This window comes from Periophthalmus magnuspinnatus, chromosome 5 (genome assembly GCF_009829125.3).
Source record: "Periophthalmus magnuspinnatus isolate fPerMag1 chromosome 5, fPerMag1.2.pri, whole genome shotgun sequence".
NCBI classification, from domain to species: domain Eukaryota; kingdom Metazoa; phylum Chordata; class Actinopteri; order Gobiiformes; family Gobiidae; genus Periophthalmus; species Periophthalmus magnuspinnatus.
In genome coordinates this window covers 3,935,819-3,960,569 of record NC_047130.1, presented here as the reverse complement: position 1 = coordinate 3,960,569, position 24,751 = coordinate 3,935,819, and the positions used below count along the sequence as shown (strand labels likewise).

The 24,751-nt window shown below is 39.3% G+C and overlaps 1 protein-coding gene across 9 annotated transcripts in view; it reads right to left on the bottom strand.

Moving 5' to 3' along the window:
* The window catches only part of magi1b (membrane associated guanylate kinase, WW and PDZ domain containing 1b), a 125,202-nt gene that overhangs the window by 58,738 nt on the left and 41,713 nt on the right, over positions 1–24,751 (bottom strand). For all 9 annotated transcript variants that reach the window (XM_033967113.2, XM_033967114.2, XM_055221629.1 and 6 more), the window contains exon 2: positions 10,363–10,479. In XM_033967113.2, the coding sequence (XP_033823004.1) occupies positions 10,363–10,479 (117 nt within the window). The remainder of the gene's footprint in view (positions 1–10,362; positions 10,480–24,751) is intronic.

Genomic DNA, 24,751 nt, shown 5'->3' with positions numbered 1-24,751 from the left:
CTGTGGAGAATCTGACCATATTTTAAGCTTGAATTCCCCTACAGCAATCAAGCACCCAAGGCCCACATGTCCTCCCACTCTGCCCCTGTACTTTAACTGGCCTACATTTAACTCCTTTCACTGGGCCAACGAGGGGTTCTCCTCCATGGACACGAGCTGGCAGCCTGGAATCTTCAGCAGATGCAGTTGAGAGTTTCAAAGACTTATTTGTATACTTCTCTTGAATGAAAAAAGGCATCCAGTGACCCAGACAAAAAGACCGCCCTGATATTGTTGGAGTGCCTTCTCTCTTGGAGCGCACTTCAAAACAAGCTCAAAGTTCAGGCGGGAAAATCGTGCAAATGACAAAATCCCAAAAGTCTTGGTGTTGTGTTGACGATGGCATTTTAGAACGATATTAAACTGGCAAAAAAACAAATCCAAAACTGTCTTTCCATCCTTTTCCAGGAGTGATTGCTTGAAATGTGCACATGGTTTTAAGTTATTTCCCTTGTGGATCAATGAAGTGTATTTTTTTATTGTTATTCTTTGATTATAGTTAAAAAATAAAGAGTGAGTGAAAACAACAATCAAAACACACTCTACTTAAAAGGTGCACAACGTAGCGTTTTGGGAGCCACCTGGTTGACTCCATGAATATCACTGCTTTGCCTGGAAAGTTCCACCCTATGGCATTCAGTTTGTCCATCTTGAATTTAGGCGTTTTACTGCTCAAAAATACCTTTCTTACTTTGCGCGGACCTGGCTCTCCACAGATCTAGCCTGTAATTTGGCCTGGTGGAGTGATCTGCTTTGAGATAAATATGTTTAATACATGGAACATTTCAGGCGAACAATAACATGTCCACGGAGACAAGCAGATGGCGTATCCTGCACCACCACCACAAAGTTACATAGTGCACCTATAAGGCACACGTTGTTCTCTCCAAAGTATTTTTATTTTTGCTGTGTGAGAAAGGCGACTGTGACTGGACAGATCTAACAGAAGAGACAGTGAAAATCCAACACCATTTCTGAGAATATCACTTTTCCCTGTGGTGACATGAAACCACTATGTTAATTACTTTTCTGCATGTCTGAGATCCAGAATACACACTTCTTCAGTACTTTACGAAAACATGAGTCTGGTCACTGGTGAATCTCTCTGTTTTCAAATGGGCGTGATTGACAGGTGGATTAGCCAATCGGGGACAGGCACGGTCAGTCCATATTGGAAAAAATAAATAAAATAAATATCACAGGCTGAAAAACTTCATGAATTTCTGCAGAATCAATGAGTGAAGTGAAGCACTAAACTCTGCCAATCTGAGGTGAGATACATTTGATTTGTAAATCTGACCAATGAGCTTCTTCATTTCATGTATCACTGAAAAACATAACCTGATTACAAGATCACGTTTGGTCGGGTTCAAAGACACAATAGAGGGCGTCGGTACCAGACTGATATGAATCTGTATAAAAAAAATACAGACATTATGTCATTATGGATTTCCCAGGCAACTTTTCTGCAGTTATCAAAAAAAATCTCATGCAGGTTAAAGCAGTTTGGCGTCATTCGTTCAAAACATGATAAACACGAGGATAGTGGATGACAACAGCATGTGGCCGACAAGTTAGTCCAGTTCCACAGCAAACAGGCACACAAAGGTTAGGTTCAGATGGAGTACTTGATAACTGAACTACTCCCCCACAGTCTACACACTAGGGTTGTCAAAAGTACTCAAAATCAGGTACTAATCAATACTAAAACCAATTTGAGCAAGTATTGATACTAAAAAAGTCACATTCACAGGACAGAAGTGAATCGTTCCTGAATAACTTTAGAAAGATCTTGAACTGTATCAGAACCAGCATAACAGCACATAGTATACGCCCTAGTATACGCCCATAGACCATTATGGAACATACCTGGACGACGGGATTAAGTATATAACACTGCATGGTATTATAAAACAAAGTACAATTATTTAATGTTGAAAATCACATTCTATTGTCTAAAGAAAAAGTGTTTTTAATCATCATCCTGGTATCAGAATCGGTATTAAGTATCGAGTTTATTCCGTAGAATTGAAATCCAGTTTGACATTTTAGTATCATGACAACACTACTACACATATGGTTGACTTTGAGTATTTGATCTACTCTACAGAAACAAAATTTAAAAAGTATTTCGTTCTGCCTTGATCATAGTTGTTTCCACTTACAAAATAGTACAATTCTATAATAATAATCTAAACACACAATCATTCATTATAAGAAATTATTAGTTTTTATATGTTTTTAAGATGATTATTGTTAAAACATATTTTGTCCATTATAATCGTGCAACAAAATTTCAATATCATTCCATTCCCACTGCCAATACAGTACAACTACACATTAGACAAGTATGTGAAAAGTACATAGTAGCAGTAGCAATGATTTTTTGTAGTCCACCTTGTTTCCTTATAAATCTGTAGGACAACTAACAATCTAACTCATTCTTCTGATGAATCAAAGAGTTCAAAGACGTAGGGCTACAATATTAATCGCAGATGTATTTGAATGCATGCAATTAGCAAATCTCAAAGCCTGCAATGTTTTAAGTAACATCATTTCCTTTCATAATCAAAAGAATATGCGGTCTTATTCGACATTATAACTGATAACCCTGTAGTTTAAATCTGTTCGAACATGGTCTGAAATGTGATTCTTGTATCGTATTTGTCAACTCATGTCATTCTTTTCATCACAGAAGTCACTTATTTAACCCTCTACAGCTCAAATGTTATTGTATTACAAGAAAAACACTCCAAATCTCCTCATTTTTACAAGGAAACTGTACACATGATACAATATTGAGCCCCAAAAACTATTGTTCCAGCTTTCATATACTGAACGATAAGTTGATCTGGTAATTATTGTGACAGGCCTAATCCTATTATTAAAACATAAGTCAGAAATCTAATCGCAATCGCAATGCTTGTAAGAAAAATTGCAGTTTGATACTTTTCCCCAAATCATTCCGCTTTATTTATTTCATTTATTCAGGTGGTCAGTAAGCCCAACAAAATATCACCTTGTGCTGGAGGCGTATGAGTATGACTGATGTTTTTCTTAAAAGGTCAGGTATATCAAAACCAAAAGTGCGTAGTTTCCAAATAAAATAATAAATTGTTGCAAAGATTATGAATAAAGTTAGTTTTTTTGGGTTTTTTTTTCCTGCAACATTCACCAAAAAACCCTGTGACGACTGTTAAAGGGCATGCTCTTATTGTTCACCTGTAATTGTTGCCTATACAGCGAGGAAAATGTAGGTCATGGCAATGTGTTTAGTGGAGGTGATTTTCATAATTGCTCTATTAATAGAATTTTAAATCGGCTTGCGAGCACACAAGAGGTCATTGGTGACAAAAGTCAATTGAAAAAGTGAATTATAGACTGAGAAACAACAGCAGTGCCCGCAGAAAATTGTAGTCTTCCGTAATATAGGCCAGTGTTTCTCAAATTTTCATACCGACTACCACTTAAGAATCTATCTAAGCTATAGCGCTAAAAAAAGTCTACACAATTGCTATTTCTAAACAAGGACGAACCCATAGGAGAACAAAAATATATGAACTGCCAAAGAATCCACGTCCTAGTAGAAGAGGAGTGAAGTAAGTGACGTTTATTGCCCAAGAAACGGAGTACAGTACATGATTTGCATGCTAGTGGTTGACAAAACTGGCCTCTGAAAGTCGTGAAAAGCACTTATAAACAAATTGCGGTGTATACTTGCAATGCATAAATGAGGGATAAATTTGACCACTACAAACTGTTTAAAGTGAACTAGTTGTTTTTAAGATGGTAAAAGTCAGGTATTTGAGTCTTTAATGAACTCTGGGATGGGCTATACTGTCATAAAAGGCGCCTATATTTACCCTCCCCAAATATCCTATGGTACAACTTGAAATCGGTAACGCTAGCAACTCTTTTAATCTAGAGTTATTATCCCTCATCCCTTCTTGGATTTGAAGAAATTTAAATCCCCAGTCTCTCCACCCAGTCTCTGATCTGCTCGTTCACGTTTCCTCTGTCTCCACCGCATTTGGCATTTGTGACAACTGCCTGTGTGGCCCTGCATATAACAGCTCCTGCTTTCTTCACAATCCGATGAGCAAAACTCGAATCCAAAAGCTCCGACTGCCTTGTGTTATCTGAGAGCAAGACGCCGCTGCCGCCTCGATGTGAACTCACTCAAATCAGCAGTGACAGCATATTCAACACACAAGAATGTCAAATTTGGGAAGTGAAAAGTAATACAGAACACAAGCGAGCGAGAATGAGGAGAAACAATGCCGTTTCAGAGTTTCAAAATAATGTATTAAAAGTATGGAAGAATTATGCGGCTCAAACTATTTTCAAACCTAAGAACAAGCGTGGAAATGTGTTTTTGAGACCACAAGACTATTATTACAATTCAGTTTTCCAGCAGTGATTTGTGGAGATTTCTCAGACAAATCCAACCAATTCAATACATCCTGATGTTGAAATCTGATGGCCCTTATGTTGGAAAGTCATCATAAGAATTCTATCGTCTGTCAGCTTGGTTTAGTCAAAGCAATTTACTTTTTAATAGAAATTATACTTTTTTTGAGATTTTGCTCATGTGAATTCACTGCAGTGCTAAAGACTGAGTACTACTGTAAAGCAAGCTTATGGTAGGAGTGAGTGATATGGCATTCAAAATATACCATGACTTTTTCAGAGACTAGATCAAAAGTTTCATGTTATTACAATTTATATTATATATTATATTTTTATATTGTATTTAAGAGAACATAAAAGCTATCTGCAGCTGTTGAGAGATTACATTTCTCTGTGATTGATTAAACCGACCTGCCACTCACTCAGAGCAGTGTAGAGGCTGACCAATAGAAGCAAAGGGTGAGAAAAGGTGTTTTGAGCATGGAGTTGCCTTAAACAGAAGCACTGAATGGCAATATGATAATTTCAACAAAAGAGCACATTATCATAGGGATCAGGATTTAATTTTCATCGCCATATCCCCCAGTCCTTATGGTAGAATAACAATACAGAGTAGCCTATATTGACTTTGTAACTTGAAATCATAGTTAAGGTTGTGGATCCTGTAAATGCCATCTTGAGTAAAGTTATTTTCATTTACCTCCTTAGACACACAAAAAAATGTAAGAAAAATGTCTCACAAATTATATATATATATATATATATATATATATATATATATATATATATATATATATATATATATATATATGTTGAGCGACTTTCCAAAAGAGTAATTTTAAGAGACAAAAGAGAAAATTTAGTAAAGACACTTTGTCTGGAATTCTGGCCACTGTTGGCATCCAAACTGTTGTGCTCAAGCTATTACAGAAGCATTTTCCTCAGTCTCCACAATAAACATGCTCTGGTGGCATGCTAGCCAGCAAGTCCACATTTTCCAACAAGATACTTCCTGAATCATTCTCAACACACACACACACACACAAAGGGGAGACTAGCAGACTGTCATCAGATTCCAAAACCCAAACAGATCTGTCCACCATCTTGGCTGGGTAGTCTTGCCAGTGCTGATTTTTGGGGGGAGTGTAGCTACCACAAGCATGGACCCACACACACATACACACCAATACAGAGGGGGGGTATGTTTGCATGGTAGGGGGATGAAGCCATCTGTCCCAGTAAAGGGTTAATCCCACCAAAAGCACAGGCCGCAAATTCCAGCATTTTCCAGTCCCCAAATTTTCTTGATACAGTTCTTGTTTTTGCCTTTTTACAGTACTATACATTTAAACCTAAAATCACTCTTAATATGAAAATGACAGCTTGAATTGAATTATAAGCAGCTGTTTTGGATGCGTCCATGTCTACGCAAAACAAGGTGTAGATTTTACCACTACAATGACACCAAAACAGGCCTGTTTAATGACATGCTACAATCTCCCCTTTTCTTGAATGCATCCTTATCATGCCAATATTGGGCGCATGGCAGGGGTCCTTGTCAGCGCACCAGACACATGCTGACAACCAAAAGCCAGATCAGAATGTAAAAAAGGACAACAAAAAAATCACCAGGGGCAGCGTGAAGTTAAATCAGGCATAAACCTGCTCCAAAATGCCCCCTCCGCGCACACATGCACACAGCCGGCCTTTGTCTTTTTATTCCATCCAGAAAATGCACCATGAGTGAGCCACTACCTACAGCAGAAACATATAAATGGAAGACAAACAGTGTAGCTGGGAGGTGGATACGCAAAGGCTAGCAGACTGGCAAATTTAGCAGTCAGTAAAAAGGGGTAGACGAGATGGTACAGTGAGAAAGGGGTGTATTGTGGGAGCTAGCATCCTCCAGCTGCAGACAGACGCACAGAAAGGTAGCAATATGTTCGTAGTGGGAGGGTTTTCCAAGATATCATTCAGCTTAACATATGGTTTCTGTTTTATTTCACAATACACTAGTCTGGAAATGCACACCTGAGACAAACATCCTCCATTACTGCCTGACGCTTCCAACTGCCTCTCCATCCCAACCCCCAACCATCAAATCACAGCCACCCCGACAACGTACCTCGGAGCCAGAGAAGCTAGGGCTTTTCCTTCTTCTTCTCCTCCTCCTATCCGTGCCTACTGATACAGTCAACAAAGCAGTAGCAGTACGGAGGGGGGGGGGGAAAAACAAAAAAGGGTAAAAATTCCAACCAGGTGTGGATGAGTGCTAAGAGAAGCGGTGCAGTCCAATCCACCCTCCCCTTCTTCTCCTCCTCTTTCCGTGCGTCTGTCCTCTGTCCAGTGCTTGGCTTTGTGATGCTAAGCTAACGGGGAGCTAGGCTAAAAGCAGCATCCGCATGTCTCATACCAATACTAAGCTTGTCTAGGTCTGTGCATCTTGCTGAGTGACTTGGTGCCGCTGTCTCGCTGTCTCGCACGCGCCCACATGCCCCCCTCCACCTCTCCTCTCTCTAGTTTTCTCCCCTGCTTCCCCTTCTGCCTGTCCAGCCCTCTCACCAACACCTCGCGTTCACTGGCCACTGATTTGATTACAAAGACACCATACACATGTTCTTTGTGTTTTGCCAGTCCCGGGCAAGTCATTCTTGGACAGCATGCCGACAGGAAAAGGGAAAAAGAGTGGAATGGGCGGTCTTGCTGAAAAAGTAGGGGGCAGGCAGTGCTATGAATTCACTTCTGATACAAAATAAGCTGTTAATGTGGGCTAACAAGGTGGATAAGGTGGTATAGTTTGAAGGCTAAACTATACTTTGACTGTTTGTAAAGTAATCTTTTGCATTGACCCATCCTTCAATCCCACTGGGGCAACCTGAGTTAGTTCAAGATCTGGAGATGCACAGTTGTTGTCCACTACTCACTACTGTTGCACGTGTTTTAGGTTGAATTGGAAACCAGAGAACCCAGAAAAAACACCCAGACACAGTGAGAACATGCAAATTCCACACAGAAAGACCCCACCCAGCCCAGAAATGAACCCTGGGACCTTCTCGCAGTGAGGAAAGGGGGCTATGCCATACAAAAACCATTGCCAACCAACTGCTCATTCAAACATGAGTGCAAATTCGGTTTCAAAAGCTGTGTATATAGCTTTGCATATAGCATTCATTCTGTCTCACTGAGTGGCCAGAAATGAGGGGGTTTTGGTGGGAACTGCACGCGGTCAAAGGTCGTGACCCTTTCTCTGCCCATAACCTTTCCATCCGCCCCCCAACCTGCATAGATTAGGCAGGTGTCCGAATTCATTAGTACAGCAAAGTGGATATAAACAATCTCGTTAAATATCCATGAATTATGTAGTGGCTGGTGGTAACCTTCATGTTTGCTTTGTTATTAACACAAATACTTGAAACTTCGTGAGAATTCAGCAACAAAGGCATATAAAAACATATTGACGACAGTCTGGCTTGTAAAAAAAAAAAAAGAAAAAGAAAAAAAAGAGAAAATGATTACCAAACATCTACACTATGACGAAAAAGGGAGCGGGATCTCAAAACTATTATGTAGCTAACCAAAACTGCACTCATAAGACTACAACGGCATGGGAGTTCATGCAAAAACAATTATTTATGTAGAACAAAGCATCTGCCTTTTTACATAGGCCTTTAAATACCAAAAGAACAACAAATCTTCAAATAACTCGCACCTTTCTGCTGTTGTCCCATGTAAATCCTTATAAACAAGATAAAATAATTAGTTGTTTAGTCGATTAATCTGTTGACGGTGTCTTAGTCGGCCAAAATTTGAATTACTTCACTAAAGGAATATAGCCCTAGTTAAAATTTGGAAGTGAGCAGTTCAAATACTCGTCCATCAACTGCAACGTTCAATCCATTGTTTAACTTTGTAATAATACAAGTACAGACTACAAGAACAGGTAGAACAGGAGATTGGCATCATAAACCGTTTCCAAAAGTGCTTTCTAAAAACAACATCCTGTTCGAACATGCTGAGTGAATGACTGGCAGTCTAGTCAGTCAGCACAAGGAAAACATCTCCTCTCTCTCATCTCTACACTTCCACCATTGTGTATTTTCAACTGCAGTTGCTCTTTTGTTGAAATAACATGTTCTACCTGTGTATGCCCCTTGTGACGCTGATAAGGTAACAACAACAAGTTGCATCTCGGGGTGCAATGCAATACGTCACCAAAACATCACCAGACTGCCTACAAATCCAACCGTTGTGCTGTTTACAAATGCCAGAGGGAATATCATATCACTCTCTGTATGAGCATATGTACATGTGTCAGACCAGTATTGTTTATGTTAGCTTCAACGCTAGCTGCCATGGTTGATCCGAGCGCCAATGAGTTAAGCATCACTCCAGCCATGCCTCTGCCTGTACCCATCCCCCTTCTTGCCCCCTCTAGCACCCCGAAGTCCACCCCACCCCCATTTTCTGCCCCCGCCTCCCCGCTACCCCACCAGTCGTCCTCTTAGCCTATATACGACTCACCCGATGGTCTGTGCAGCTAGCTCGCAATTCATTAGAAGATCCGGCCAGCATTGCTTATTCAAACAACCACTGCATTCGAAAAAACAGCCAAAAGAATGGTGCTACTTGCCTAGATACTGAAAAGCTGGTCAGAGAAAGCAGCTTTGTGATCAGGTGGATGGCAAACAGACAGAGCAGTCCCGCCTTCTCTCATGTGGTGAGAAGAGGCAGGGATTACGACAGCAGCAGCAGTAGTAGTGAAGCAATGTAGGAGCAGCAGGAATGTCATGAATTGGGAGAATCAGAAACGAAAGCTGGATTGTGGGGAGGTTGAGGATTTGGAAGGGTACTGAAGGATTGGGAATGCTGAATATACAGAAAAAGAAGATGAAAAATGCCTGGCCAGAAGGAAGAGGGTGGAAAAGAAATCCTAAAAATGAGAAATCTGAATGGCAACCAAGTTTTGGAATGGTGTCATTACTAGCGGAGAGCAAAAACCACAAAACTGCAAGACATCACCTTGAATAGTCTGAAAACCAGTTGGCATTAGGTCACCTTAGCAATGCTACACTAAAGAGGTGAAGACAAAAATTTGGAACTTTTTTGTGGAAAATGTGCAACGTTTGTAAGCACAGTGTTATGGCACAGATTCTCAGTTAATTGACATTGACAATTTTACAGAGGCTCATCAAAAATAGTGCCAAAGCTCATGGACAAACTGGCTTTACGACGGTGAAAGTCTACAATTCAGGAAGTCTAGAAGTATAAGTATACACTCGTAACTCAAGAACCTCAAGGGAAAGTAATGATATTGCTAGAAAAACATGAACTATCACAAATATTAGGGCAGAGCAGGCGAATTTGTTGTTTTAGGGGTGCATAGACAAAAATGGGGCAATATTGTAATATGGGGGTGGGCCTTTTGGGATTGACAGGCAGATTTAACCAATCACAGTGCGGATTCTAAGAAGTAGATGTTATCATATCATTGTAACGTTGTCTGTAAGAGGATAGTGGATAGCTAACATTGAAATTGTGATTCAGGCTCTAAAAAAATCATGATTCGAAGTTTGTGGCATATCGCCCACCCATCCAGAGATGAAATGCTAGTTGTCTACTCTTTAACGCTCCATTCACGTAGCATAACCAACGCTAACCAAGCTCATAATCAAAATCAAATTCACACATGAGCCCTGCCTGCATATTCCTAGTAAATTATCTGTGAAATTGCAGGTAAATCAGTTCTGGCTTTGTTCACACATGACCTTGTTCTGGCAAAAGTCTGGGTGAATTCCCGGGTCAGCCTGCATGTATGAATGGATCTTTAGACTGATTACACAATAAAAAGGCATGAAATGAGTTTATGACATGCCCTACTGTCCCAACCGGGAGAACTTAGGTGGATGTACTCACAAGGCACAGCGTGGCGGTAGAGGTTGTCTCGGATGGTCTGCTGCAGTTCGTGGTCAGGTGACGACTTTTGGAAGCGCAAACTTAGGTAGTGTTTGAGGTCTTTGTTCAGCTTATTTCCTATGAACACAAACAAAAACAAAACACTTGGTGAGCGCATTCACACAACCAAAAAGTCTTAATTGCTAACAATGTTACGCAGTGTGAAACAACGACATTATTTTGGTTCCACAAAGAAAAAGGAAAAAAAAAAAACATAACAAAGCTTGATGCTGAGTGCGTAACCATGAATTGTGCATTTGCCATTGTCACTTGGCTGGAGGTTGGCTGCGTGCTCTCCCGCCATAACTTGCCAAACTGCTAGCACCACGGTTTCTACAGGGAAGCAAGCCTCCTACTGCTAGGCCATCTGGACCTCAGACACACATTAGGCCACTGAAGGGCAGAGAGGCTGGAAAGTGTCTGCTAGTAAATGTGTTTGGAAAATTGCAAACCACTACATAACCGCCACCAACTAGATAGGAACCGTGAGAAAGAAAATCAAACTAAGACAAAAATAAAGGAATACATTAGTGGGTACATGGACGTTTTTGACACACTTTCATTGATGTTTCTTCTTTAGCTCTATGATTATTTGCATTGTAGATTCTTACTGAAGACATCAAAACTATGAACTGACACATGGACTGTAGTAAACAAAAAATAACTCAAAACCTGTTTTCGAAGTTTTTTTAAATAGCCACCTTTTGCTTTGATCCCTGCTTCGGACGCTTGGCATTTGTTGACCCTGACAAGGCACAGCTGGGAAGTGAAAACCATTTCAAGAGACTTCATCATGAAGCTCATTGAGAGAAGGCCAAGGGTTTGCAGCTAAGTCAAGAAAGTCAAGGCGATTCTGAGGATATAAATTTTTTTCTTTGCGACATAAGTCCATATCTTGCCTCATATGTTTGATGTCTTCTGTATGTATATAAAATGTATTAAGCAGTAAACGATGAGGGGAAAAAAAAAACATTGAATGAGAAGGTGTACTCAAACTTTTTACATGTGCATGGCCACTAAAAATCAGATAACAAAGATTTAAATGTGCCATATGGTGTGTTTAAATCTGACCATGAAAAACAGCTGGAGACATGTGTTGGTTAATTAGAGGGTTTGTAGAGTAACTGTTGTATTTGGAAGACAAATGAACAAAAGTACAATGACTTAAAACACAAAAATGGTAAATTTTTAACATTTATTCTCTCGTTTATGTTCGTTTTCATGTTTGTCATCAGCCGTGTTTGTTTACCGTAAATGATATTTGAGTAATCTGATAACTCCAGAATTCAGATAATAATCAGATTTTTGGTGTGTATGTCGTAAACAAAAGCCACTGACTAACTATCTTTCATTTGTTGCAACACATAATTTACCCAATATCTTTGAAAGGTAAGCTGGAAGCATGTGGTTGTCTCCAGCAAACGACCAGTCATAAAAGGCCCCAGATCCTGTTTCCATGGAAACTGTGTGTATGCACGTTTGGAAAGATGTGATTGTGTGTTTAATAAGATGATTGAGACTGTTAGTATGGAATCGTTCAGCACTGATTGTACATTCTCACAATGCAAAGCACAACAGGCACACCCCACTGCCATGATAACCTGGCCACGTTTCAGAACATATGAAACCATGACTTGTATTGACTTCACCTGCATCTGCGACTTCCAAGTTTATATGCATTATAAAAAATAAACCTCATGGCTCAAATCTTTTGTTGTACATCCCGTTTCATATGTGGTTCCCACGGCAACACAAAATTAGCAGCATTTCATAACACCCAACAACGCATTTTGATATACAGTGCTTTTATTTGTTTAAAAAAAAAACAAAATCCTCTAACCCCTGCGTTCCAAAGAGGAAGTGATTATGGCCATGCTTCCGGCCTCATCATTTTGCTCTTAAAATGTTTGTATTAACCAGCTGTACATGATCCTGGTATTTTTATTTTGCTATTGTGTCAGTAAATCAAGATATGAACATTAATAACAATGACAAATGACACATCAGGCACCTTCTTTCCCCGATGTCGCTCCCGCTAGTGTTAGCAACAGGTTTGATTGACAGCGTTGCCAAGCACCTGCTCCGAGCTAAACCAGTAATGGGGCTAGAAGGGGCGTTACCTTCAACCGCTTCGCTCCAGAATGGCTCTTTGGTTGCTGTGATACTCGCGGTCAGAATTACAAATATAGAACATGGCTCCAAATTTGCCCCTATAACTAGTCACCTCGATCAGTTTCATTTAACTGGAGCCAAAAGCTATGGGTGACGTCACACTCACTTCTTAAGTCCACTTCTTTCTGCAGTTTATAGTTGAACCCAACTCCCCACACCTTCCAAACTCAAACATACATTCTTCTTTCAAAATCAACTCTGTAAGCTGCACTATGAAGCCTTTCTGGTAGTGAGTCTGGTTAAGAAAATGTCTCCCTCAATATTTCACAATATGCATTAAACTTAGAGAAAAGTTCAGTGCCAGGAGACAAGAAGGTGACACTATGAGGTCAAGTAACAGGTCAGATCTGTGTTGAGGCAACCCTGCTCACAATAAGAAATCATGTTCAATAGACTAAAATCCCTTGGAAAAAAATTGTAAGATAAACAGGTTTAATGCCATACAGTGGAGAGAGTGGACCCCAAACAAAAAAAAAAAGCTACAAGGTTATCTGATTTAAAAAAAAAAAATTTATGCCAACTCCGAGCTATAGATTATAGTCAAAAAAAAGGTAAAATAGTCTGTAAACTATTCTAAGATCATAGCACTGGTAACCTAGTAAACTTAGCTGCAGACATCGTTCGGCGGCGGTCTTCACCGCTGTTTTTGTCTCACAGCCTAAGCACTTTCTTGGAGAGATTTGGGTTCTGGCCCGGACCCATTTGGACGTGTAGTTGTGTTGTAATCCTCACAACAGGTCACAGGCTCAAACTCAAGCCAAAAAATGAAGCCTCGTGGCCTCAACTATCTTTGTACACACAGCAATTACCAGACAGCACATGGAAAAATGGAGTAAACACTACAAACACTTGCTAAAATACAATATGAGCTTTTGTGATATTAAAACATGTCGTGGCAAATAAAAAAATGTCATAAGCAAGTGATGAATTCAGCAATAATGCATAAGCCACGACAGGTGAGATAAGGTTACACACCCATGGACCTGGTTAAGTTTGAATTTCAGAATGGTTTAGACCCAAGAAGGGATGTCAAGATTATTAGGTTAATTAACGATTATCCAGATCATAGTAAGAATAAGTAAATAAAAATGATAATTGGCTCTGTAAAGTAAACAACATATTAAAATTCTAATTAAATTTAAGACTACCCAATTGTTTTTAAATGCATAAAACTTCAGTTTGTGTTTGTGTTGTTTTTATATTTATTATGCCTCAAAATTAGCATTAGCATTGAGACACAAACATCTCTCTGTCTAAATACAGAAGAGTCCTCCAGTGAAGTATTCATTTATTTGTGTAGTTTTTAACACATTGTCAGTGACATCCCCCCGCAGCACCCTGTGCACTATCTGATTTTAAGTTTTTTTTTTCATTTTAGCTTCTTTTCAGAAAAAAAATCCATAAAGATAATGTTGGACAGGAAGTAGTGACGCTAACAGTGAGGTTGCCAGGCGCTGTTGTGCACAGAGCCAATTGTGACCATTTTAGAAGTAAACTTTATTCATTTCCATTTCATCTGTTCTCCAGAAAAAGTCAAAGGTTTGTCTAGTCCTGTCAAATTAACTTTACTTTTATGTTTGAATTGATAAACCAAATCACATACAAGAATCATGATGATCTACTAGACAGGCTGAATGAAAATGAATGAAGAATTGTACTTTTGCTTGGTCATGATGTCAATAATTGTGAATAGCTGTAAAATTGTGAGGTTTAAAAAAAAGTATCATGGTTAGTGAGAATTTTAAATCTAACTGCATTGTTTTTGTGTAACTGCAGCAGTAAATTACAAACGTGTCGTTCAGTCACCCTTAAGCCAGATGCCTGTGGAATATTCGGCACAGTGTGACCAGAGAGGTCAATATTGTGCGAATGCTCTGACAGTAATCTGACAATGCCTGGGAGGTCAAGTGGATCATGACTTACCTCAGCTTAAGCTTTTAAGTAAGCCCGTCTGTCCCTCCTGTCACACCATAAGCCCATTAACCACTGCTCCGCTCCCTCATTCTGTAATGGGACTAATTATAATAGGGTCTACAGATAATAAGATGCACTCAAATAAAAAATCTAGTCTATATAGTAAAGACTGTTGAACTATTTGCTGATGAAAATAAATAAATCAATTTCACCGAGGGCCGCATCAGCAAAATGGTTTGTCTCAAATTTGCAAAGATATAAAAAAATATGTCTGTGTAACTGCGTAACTCCTGATAAACTGACATTTTAAGACATTTAATTTACCTTGCCGCGGGCCACATAAAATGACATGGCGGGCCACATTTGGCCCCTGGGCCTTGAGTTTGACACATGTGATATAGAAAGTTAAAATATCCAAGCATACTTAGATATCAACTTTTATGTCATATTGTGGAAGAACATGGCCAAAGGAACAATACTGCCATGGAACCATGCAGGAAGAGGCCCAATAAGAGTCAGGTCTGTGGAGATGCAAGCCCACACAATGCACCCTATCAATGAGTGCCTTGAAAACAGTTTATTTGTTTGGCAGTCGCAAAAAGTCATACAACCGAATGATATGGGGTGGGTTAATGTTGGGGTTAGCAACTTCCTGTCAATACCAAAAGTACTACCAATTTCACCATAAATGTAAATCAACACTTTTAAAACTTGTATACGTTTGTCAAATAAAAGTACATCTTAAATTGGCTGCGTAATCCCTCAGTCATCCAGGTATTCTGCTTCGTAAAAGAACAATTCAAAACTGTCAACTGGACAAAAAGTTGTAGGAGTGAAGACGTTTTGCAAGCCGCTTCTTCAGTTCTGGTCAGATTATTGGTGGACACTGCCTTATATCTGTTTGAAGAGAGGAGGTAACTACACTGAAACTAACAACTATTGTTTACAGTTCAGATAGATTTGAATTTTTCATTTACTAAACATACACTTTAACATTTTATAGGCCTGCTTGATGTTTGAATTTAACTTTTGCGTGTAAGTGAAACCCAACCCAATGTGTGGGACTGGAGGTAGTGCTGGTCCATCAGCCACAAATCCTTCAGCAGATACATGATTAGAAAAGACATCTCCCTCAAACACAGCCCACCTGGTACAGATTTACTCTTGAGTCCCCAAAAAACAAGCCTGGTTTGAAGAAAGAGGCACACAATCCACCACAGAAGGGGAACAGAGCAGAGGGGCTATTCAGTAGAAAGAGCCAGACCAGTAAAAGGAAATCAAGAACAAAGAAAGAATAGAAGTGACAATAATCAGTGTAAAAGTATTGAGAGTAGAAATCAGCTGGTAAAATAGAGTCTGCACAAAGTTGAAAGAGCTCGTGCAACTTACTGATTGTTTTGATCTGCAAAAAATATTAAATGTTTTTATTCAGCTCTTATATCTGATCTGGGCTTCTAGTGTGGACTCAAATGATGTGCAGATAACCATTTTTTGGGAGAAAATGTTGCGTAAGATCCCAAATTTCGTTTGATTGGTTAATGTTAGAATCAATTATGATGCTAAATGGTAAGTGGTCACATTAGAGCCAACCTTCAATGCACTCAAAGCACTTAACATCAAAAAACACTCACCCATTCACACACATTCATACAACAGTGTACACAGACAGTGGATGAGAGGTGGCTCAAATGTCTTGCCAAAGGAGACAACAACAGTATTTACCTCCGGGAGCTGGGAACAGTCGACCTTCAGATCAGAGGATGAATACTCAACCAAAGGAGCTACACATGAAACCAAAAGTTTTTCTAGTACTTCATAACCAAAGATTGTTATGTCACTATCCTTGGGTTTCAGAATGACGAAAAATTAGGGCAAGAGCAATTCACAATTTAAAAGTAAATATTATATCATATCTTTTGAATGGGAAAAGGCAAAATGTTGCATAAGCTAAAATCCATGAATAGCCTGTTGTAATATTGAATTGCATGGGTGTACTCATTCATAGTTCATGCATAGCTCTAGTCTTAATTCAGTCGGACAGAATGTGAGCTTAAACAGTGAATACAAGCTCAGTGTGCATATATAGGGGCCAGTTCTGGTAGTGATCAGGCAGCCGCAGCCCTGCTCAGACATGCAGAGGCAGGCGCGCTGGGCCTTACACAGCCAGCGGACATCTGTAGTCACAGCGTGGAAAAAACAGAGCTGAAACCCAATCTTCCACTTGCTGGGTAGTCCAAGAGCCCGAACATGAGAGAGAGAGGGCACAGGCTGACCACGTTCTGCTGATTAGAACAGAACTCACACTGCATAATGGTCATTGGTAGGAAATTGTGAATGTCTTTACTCAATTGTGTACCATAAGATGTTGTTGAAATTAAGGGGTGGATTGTGTATTCACTGGACTCTGCATCATCCACCGCTCAAATGAATAGTCTAGATCACCATTGCTGGGATTCAGATGTTCATCATACTAATGACATCACAATATTCTCCATCCATCCATTTTCTTTCACTTATCCAGGGCTGGATTAGGGGGCAGCAGTCTAAGCAGGGATTCCCAGACTCCCCCACCCCAGACACTTCCTCCAGCTCCTCCGGTGGGACCCCAAGGCGTTCCCAGGCCAGCTGAGAGACATAGTCCCTGCAGCATGTCCTGGGTCTTTCCCGGAGCCTCCTCCCAGTGGGACATGCTCAGAACACCTCCCCAGGGAGGCATCCAAAAGGCATGTGGAACAGATGCCCGAGCCACCTCAGCTGGCTCCTCCCGACCACATGCTATGGGCCATTGATGGGGGACAGCTAAAATGAATAGTGTTAAAATACATATTTTTATTGTAATAAACCATGTTGTAGGGTCTAGTCACCAAGAGAAATGATCTGGTCCAACATTTGTGATATTTTGAATATTCCGTGGATATTCCAAAAAGCAATGTCACTGACATGTTCTACTTGGTTGCATGGGCACAAGGAAGCCAAGTTGGTTTGGTTTTGAGCTTGAATTAACATTAACAAGAAACATGTGCTACCACACTATATAATATTGTTTTATTGGAAACAAGAATGGAAACAGCAGTGGATGTGTTTTTCAAAAAATATCACTTCTTTCAGTTAACAACACAATGTTTGTTTTTTTGTTTGTTTTTTGTTATGCTGTATCTGCAAATATAAGAACAGTTTTGTCTGTCTGCAAGTTCTCCAGAACACAATCATATGGCAAGGTGCCAACCAGTATACAAAATGACACAATGTTTTGTTGCCTTCTGATGTTGCACACTAAAATGTGTAGTATCACCATGCAAAAATAGAATAAAAAGTAAAAAAGATCACAATTATGGTGGTATCACGTTGGTGAAATGAGGCTGGGAGTCACTTGCTGAATACAGTAGAACTGACCCATTTGTCCAAGTGAGTGTACAGTGTCTGGTCATGTCTTAGGTAATCATCTCTTAAGTGAGCAGTCCATCCACTGCTCTGCCTAATCAGATTATAAAGGGAAATCACTGGCTAATTGATTAAAACAAGCTGTGCTCTGTACGATTAACATTGTAGTTAGGGGCAGGAGGTATGAAGACGTGAAATCAGGACCAGACCAACTCTTATACTCTACTATACTCTATACTCTAATCCTATTTGTTTATTGTTATATGCGTTGCTGATTACACAGACAATATATTCACTTAGGCCTGCGCGAGTTTGGAAAAGTAATTATAAAGTATCGCAGTTCAATTTGCGATAAAAAGTAGAATTCTGTTCAGAGTACACATTGTAAATAATTTTCGGAGCATTAATGTTTGATAGAAGACTGAAATATGAACTGGTACATGCATACAAGAATCCCAAAATATAACTAAAGACTAAATATTAAGGTATGAAGTCATGTGCTTGTTGTATGCAATTACTAAAAGCAAGTATTCCACATGAAGCTACTAGCCATGTGACCACAACACTAGCCCCTGTATTGCTGTGCGAGATGTGGTGTGCATGACAGCACTAGCAGAGCCCCTGTATCCATAGCAACAGCTGCTGAAAGAGGCTGTGCTGTGAGGAAGGTGGGAACGGTCAAAAGGCAGTCTAGCGCACAATCTGCTGCCCCCTTCTGGACTACAAGGGTGTTACAAAAACAAAGCCATGTTGAAACAAAGAACAAGGAAATGTGTATTGTCAGTGGACATTTTATTTGATGAAAACTCAGAGGGAATGTGATTTTGATTTCAACACAGCGAATTTCAATATTTCACTGTTTCACTACTGTCCAAAAGCTACAGCAAAAATGTCCTTTATACTGGCCCGATGAGCCATGAAAAAGCAGTTTCCAGTCAATGGGTCCATGAAGTGGGAGGGCTGGAGAGTGAAAGGGAAATGCATCATGTCCTCAAGTCATTTACTCACATATTAACCTTGAATGTCCCAGTTAAAAGTGTTGTTTTTATAAAGACACCATAATAAAGAAGAGCCAGAGCCGTGAAGAGCCGTGAAAACAGGTCGTAGGTGACTGGTTCTTAGTTCTTTGTAAGGAATTTTACCCAGAGACAGGATCTAGTAGGTGATATGAAAACAAATAAATGAGGCTTCTGATAATCGCTTTTCATAGAAATTAAATAAATAGCACAGACCGACAGAATGTTGGTTATAATTCTGTTAAAATATTATCATATGTTAGAAGATTTTTTTATTTATTTTTTGGAATGTGTATGAAACTCTCTTTTATCAGGCCTTGTACCCATGTATTTGACTAAAGTATGTCTATAAGCAGCTCTTACTAAGGTCAAAATATACTCACTGCATGCTGTCTGCGTCCACTTACACAGCGTTTTATTGTCCGATAATCAAAAAGTGCACATTAGCATGCTAGTTGCTGTTGTTGTAGAATTACTATGATCGCAAAACTCCTCTCTGATCTCTGAGAGTTGTGAAAAGCACTTGTAAACCCATCATGGTGAATAATCAGGATGCTCGTAATACATAAGGTAAGTGAGGAATAACTTTGGACTTCTGCAAACCGTTTACAATTAATTTGTTCTGTTTTTCATGCATTTAAAACAGTAAAAATCAGCTACAGCACCCATTTCTCATTTACAAACGTGAGCTTCTTAAAAATTCCAAGTCACCCATGTGAGACGTATTTACAAATTCTCTACACCAATTATGAAAAAAACAACCTTAAACCTGAGATAAAAGATCATACATTGTGCCTATATTTAACTAAGAATATGTTTCATTATAGGAGTTTTAAATTGCAGAGGGAGAAGAATGACAGCTTTAGTATTCCACTTTGCTGCATGATAAATGGACCACTGCTGGGGTGTAATCAGAGGCGTGGTGCTAAGTCCCCCCCAAGCCCACAGCGGGTGAACAACTGTGCCGACAGACCAACCACTGCTCACAGCAACTACCGCCACATCCCGGAGCGAGCCAGCTTCACACTTGATCTTAATGAGACGACAAACAAGGAGAAGCTGATACAAATGTGCAGAGGATGTAGAGTTGCAAGAAAATGAATAATATTGTTATGTCAGAGCAACAGTAAGCTGGAAAAGGAAACAGTAAACTGAGAAACAGAGGGAAAGCGTGCTATTTTAGGCTGATTAGGCTAGGTTGACAACTGCAGCCCGTCTGGCCTCTGAGCCTAGGGCAAGCTCATTAGATCCACCACCAGGGGGCACATGTCAGTCAGGATCATTTGGTGAAAGGGATGGAATGAAGTGAGTAAGAATGTGCACTCATGTAAACGGGGTTGTGATGCTGGATATATTTGGATGGTTTTGCATATCAGATTCTTTAAACTGAAATATGCAAATATAGAAATAAACTGGCGTATTTGAAATATTTAGCTAAAAAGCCTTTTAACCTATACAAGTCATATTATTGCATATTTTTGCAAGTGTACTACTGTTAAAATCATACATATTATACTGCTTGTAACTACTCATACAATTTCCATGAGATGACACACGACATGAGATTGGGCCCTTAAGAGTGAGATTTTGACATAATTTAAATCTTTCTTTTTTTTAAATTGTACAATTCAGTTCATAATTTTGGCATCACAATTTTTAATATGACTTATATATATATATACACTTTTGGAGCACAACTCAAATGTAAAGACACACAATAAATATATTTTAAAAACTAACAATATGACAGTATACTGCTATTAGTACTATGCCCCTTTTGACCTATAGGGCAGAATCAATCTCTAACAAAGTAAAAATGTGTTCAGAATCAGTATTCAGAATATTTATATTTATACTGTACTTACTTTACTAACTTGAATCATCTTGACTTCATGTTTGCATATGTGTATTTCTCAAAACAACCATATTGTAATAACTTTTCTTTTGTTCTTAAGCAGAATTCCTCCATCACCTCATCTGTCCATCACCATCTCTCTGGAGCCTGGGGTGGGCACGGCTGACCCACTTCTGCCTGTGTCGCCCCCTCCTGTCCTCTGCTGAGTCAAGGCGTGTTTAAGATGCTGGATGAACATAGAGCCACGCTGCCGGTCTCATGCACTGTAATACGCCAACACACCCAGAAGAAAGAGTCTGCACGCCACATCTGCTCACTGGGCTAATTTTAGAACAAGGACATACACTTCAACGCACAAAAGAGAATATTCAAACGTGAAAATATATGTGAATGTAGTGCCAGTATTAAAGAAGACATATTATACTTTTGAACTTAGACTTCAACTATAACCAGAAGTGGGTAGTAGTTCTGATTACTCTTCTTTCAATTCACTTATCGTTCAATAGGTGAGAAATGGAACAATTATTTTTGGGGGTCAATATTTATCATATGTACTTTTTCTTTGTACTAGCAGAAAACATTTGGTTAATTTTCTGTACTATGATGAGATACATTTTAGAGGATTTTTTTTTTTTAATAAACGATACCATAGTCTACATTTACTTCTGCAATATATCGCATTTATCATGACAAGCCTACACAGAAGTGGATTTTTTAATAAACTTGAACTTAAAATGAGAGTACGGATGGTGTAGTGGGGTTTGTAGGCTAGTGGAGCATCAGTCACTGCTCGTTTACATCTACAGCTGTTTCTGGGTCAGCATCATCATCCACTGCAGCTTCTCCTCACAGCTGACTTGAGGCCAGACACAAAATCACACAGCAGTTATACAGGAGCAGTGTGGACTTTTGACCAGCAGGGGCGCTGCAGTATGAGAGCTATGTGTTCAGGTTGTACTACAGTGTGATTTCAACATGATAACTGACCTTTTCATGTTAATACAAACACTTAAAGATGTGGATATAATCAAATTTTAATCTGGCTCTTAATGAATAAACTATAGTCTATACATCCTCATGAGCACTAAATTCACATTTTGTGTTTTTAAAATACTAAATGAGAATATTTTGTGTTGCAGAACAGTTGTTTCAAAGTACTGTATTTTGAGATAGAGAATATAAATCACTGGTTACATTGTGTTGGGTTTATATATTTTAATATGAAAAGCGGAGTTCAGTTCAAATCATAAAATAAAAAGATGTCAGCACAATTTGTTTTGCTATTTCTCACGAACATACTGCAACACGACAGGCCAGAGATTTCAATACAACATGTGTCAAAAGTACACTAACTTTATATAGTCGTATATGTATTTCCCTCACATCAATTTAAATGTAATCTGATTTCTAGCATGATGATTGGCCAAGGGTAGCAGCAGACATCCCAACCCTCACACTCAATAATACTGCACAGCTTGTCGGCCATATTTAAGTACAAGCCATGTCAACGAGTGCACAATGTCCTCTGCATCTCCGCTCCCATGACTCACGCGCATATGTCCACTACAACAGAAGCATCCTTAACCCGGACTTATGCGGGGTATCCTAGCAGCATAACATGAAGCCCAGCCAACCATGTAGAGCAACTTGGGAGCGCAAAAAGTGATACACATATGAAATGACTGAGCAGAATTTCACCACGCTTAGTTGGGTTTTTATGCGCTTTGGGTGTGTGCAGGCGAGCCAAGTGGACCACATGAAAACAGGCTTCACTGTGGTTCACTATGTTAGAAGTGTTACAGCAGAGGAGAGTAGGGCCGCACAACGTTTCGCTATCCCATTGAAATTTGAGTTGGCGCAATTTTAAAATGGCAAAAGCTGCAGTTATTTTGATACTAAAATGTCTTCTATAAATAACCAAATATACAAATCTCTACTAGCATGTTCTGAAACTCATAGGAGCCTTGTATTAATTTAACATTTTATTTCATTTGTAAATATATAACAATTTATATTTCAGTCTACTCTAAAAACTGGAGTTGGTAAAGTCCTCGTAGGGAGATTTGTCCTTTGCATTTGACCCATCCTTCAATGCCACTGGGCAAAAATGTCAGGAGCAGTCAGCACTACATACAAATTTCAAACTGGATTTTGATACCAAAGAATAGACTTGATACTGAATACACATTTTGATACCGAAATGATCATTTTAAAAGCTCTTTTTTAGACAACATTTTAATTTTTTTCAACACAAAATAATAGTTGTAATATTGTTTTTATTATATCATGTGGTCTCACACTAGTTCTGATAAAATTCAAGATGAAACTGTTCAGGAAAGGTCCAATTTTATCCAGCTATGTAACCTTTTTTCAGTATTGATTCTTGCTTAATGGAGTATCTAGTATCAAAACCATTATCTGTATCTGATTTTTGAAACTTCTGACAACCCTAAGCCACAGTGCAGCATCTGGAGACCCATCTCCAGATCTTGAGCTACGTTTGGTCAAGACTGACAAAGTTAGCCTGAGGATTTCACCTGTTGTACATGTTTTTGGGTTGATGGGCGAAACTGGAGTTCCCAGAGGAAACCCACCCAGACACAGGGAGTAACATGCCAACTCTGCTTAGGGAGTCTGGGAGTCAAAAGCAGAACCTTCTTGCTATAAGGCTAGTCCCTCAGCCACTATGTTTACAATATGTCCTCTAACCAAAAATCATACTTAAGAAATACAGCAGGAATCTAATTGTAATGACAACACAGATTGCTAAAACAAAAAATCATGCAGGAGTGTGTTGGTAAAGCCCCAGTTTGAAAGCTCTTATGGGCTTAATCTTTCACCAGACTCAATTCCAAAAGTGGAGATCTCACAAACCCACAGCTCGACCTATTTGAATCTATGCAAAGCAGAAGAAGGAAAATAAATGCAATTTGAGCTTGCGTTCCATACAAAATCAAATACTAATCACCACTAAAACTAGTATCAAAACTACACATGCATTTCAATTTGCATCGATACAAAATTATAATAATAAAAATAACAGACAGTTTTAGAATGATCTGGAGCTTTATCAGAACTAGTATAAGACCACATGGTATGACAATGAAAGTACTATTATTTTGTGTTAAAAATTACATTCTATTGTAAGAAGAAAAGAGCATTTTTGTTAATATTGTGGGATCAAAACCAAAACTGTGGTCTGAAATATTACAACACTACATGACATCAACCTGCGTATCTTTGGATCCGTTCCAAGCCTGCATAGAGTTCAAAAGTATCATCAGTACACACATCTTTTTAAAATATAAAAACATAAATATTGAGAGGTGTCCTGGGCATGTCCCATTGGAAGGAGGCCCTGAGGAAGATCCAGGACAGGTTACAGGGACTATGGCTCTCGGCTGGCCTGGGAATGCCTTGGGGTCCCACCGGAGGAGCTGGAGGAAGTGTCCGGGGTGAGGTAAGTCTGGGAGTCCCTGCTTAGATTGCTGCCCCCATGACCCGGATAAGCGGAAAATAATGGATGGATGAAAAATATAATATTCAAAATCAAGTCAGGTATGTAATTCCAAAAAAGTCACTCAGAAGTCAAAACAGGTGCATTTTGTTTCAGGTGGGAGGTTATCGTTTTGCCTAAACTGTTCCACTGTGAGGTTGAAACACTTTCCAAGGTGTGTGTTTTTTGTGTGTTTTTGAAATGTTTGAAAATGGTGTCTGGATGGCAGCTGAAACGTCTTTCAAAAACACTGCTCAGTTGGCTATCTTTGAAACTTTTTCTATCATGGACAACTCCACGGGGTGAATGAGGGATAAACAGCCCACAATAAGGCACTAAAACGCTCTATCTCCATGGAGACATGCAGGTGACACAAAACAACAACATGAAGCAGGTGGCAGATGAACCAAAAAGTTGCATAGTGCCCCTTTTAGAAGCTTAACACCTAATTTGACTTGGATTAACTTGGCCAAATGCTAGGACTACCACAAAGGGTTAATTCTCCCTGACAGTTGA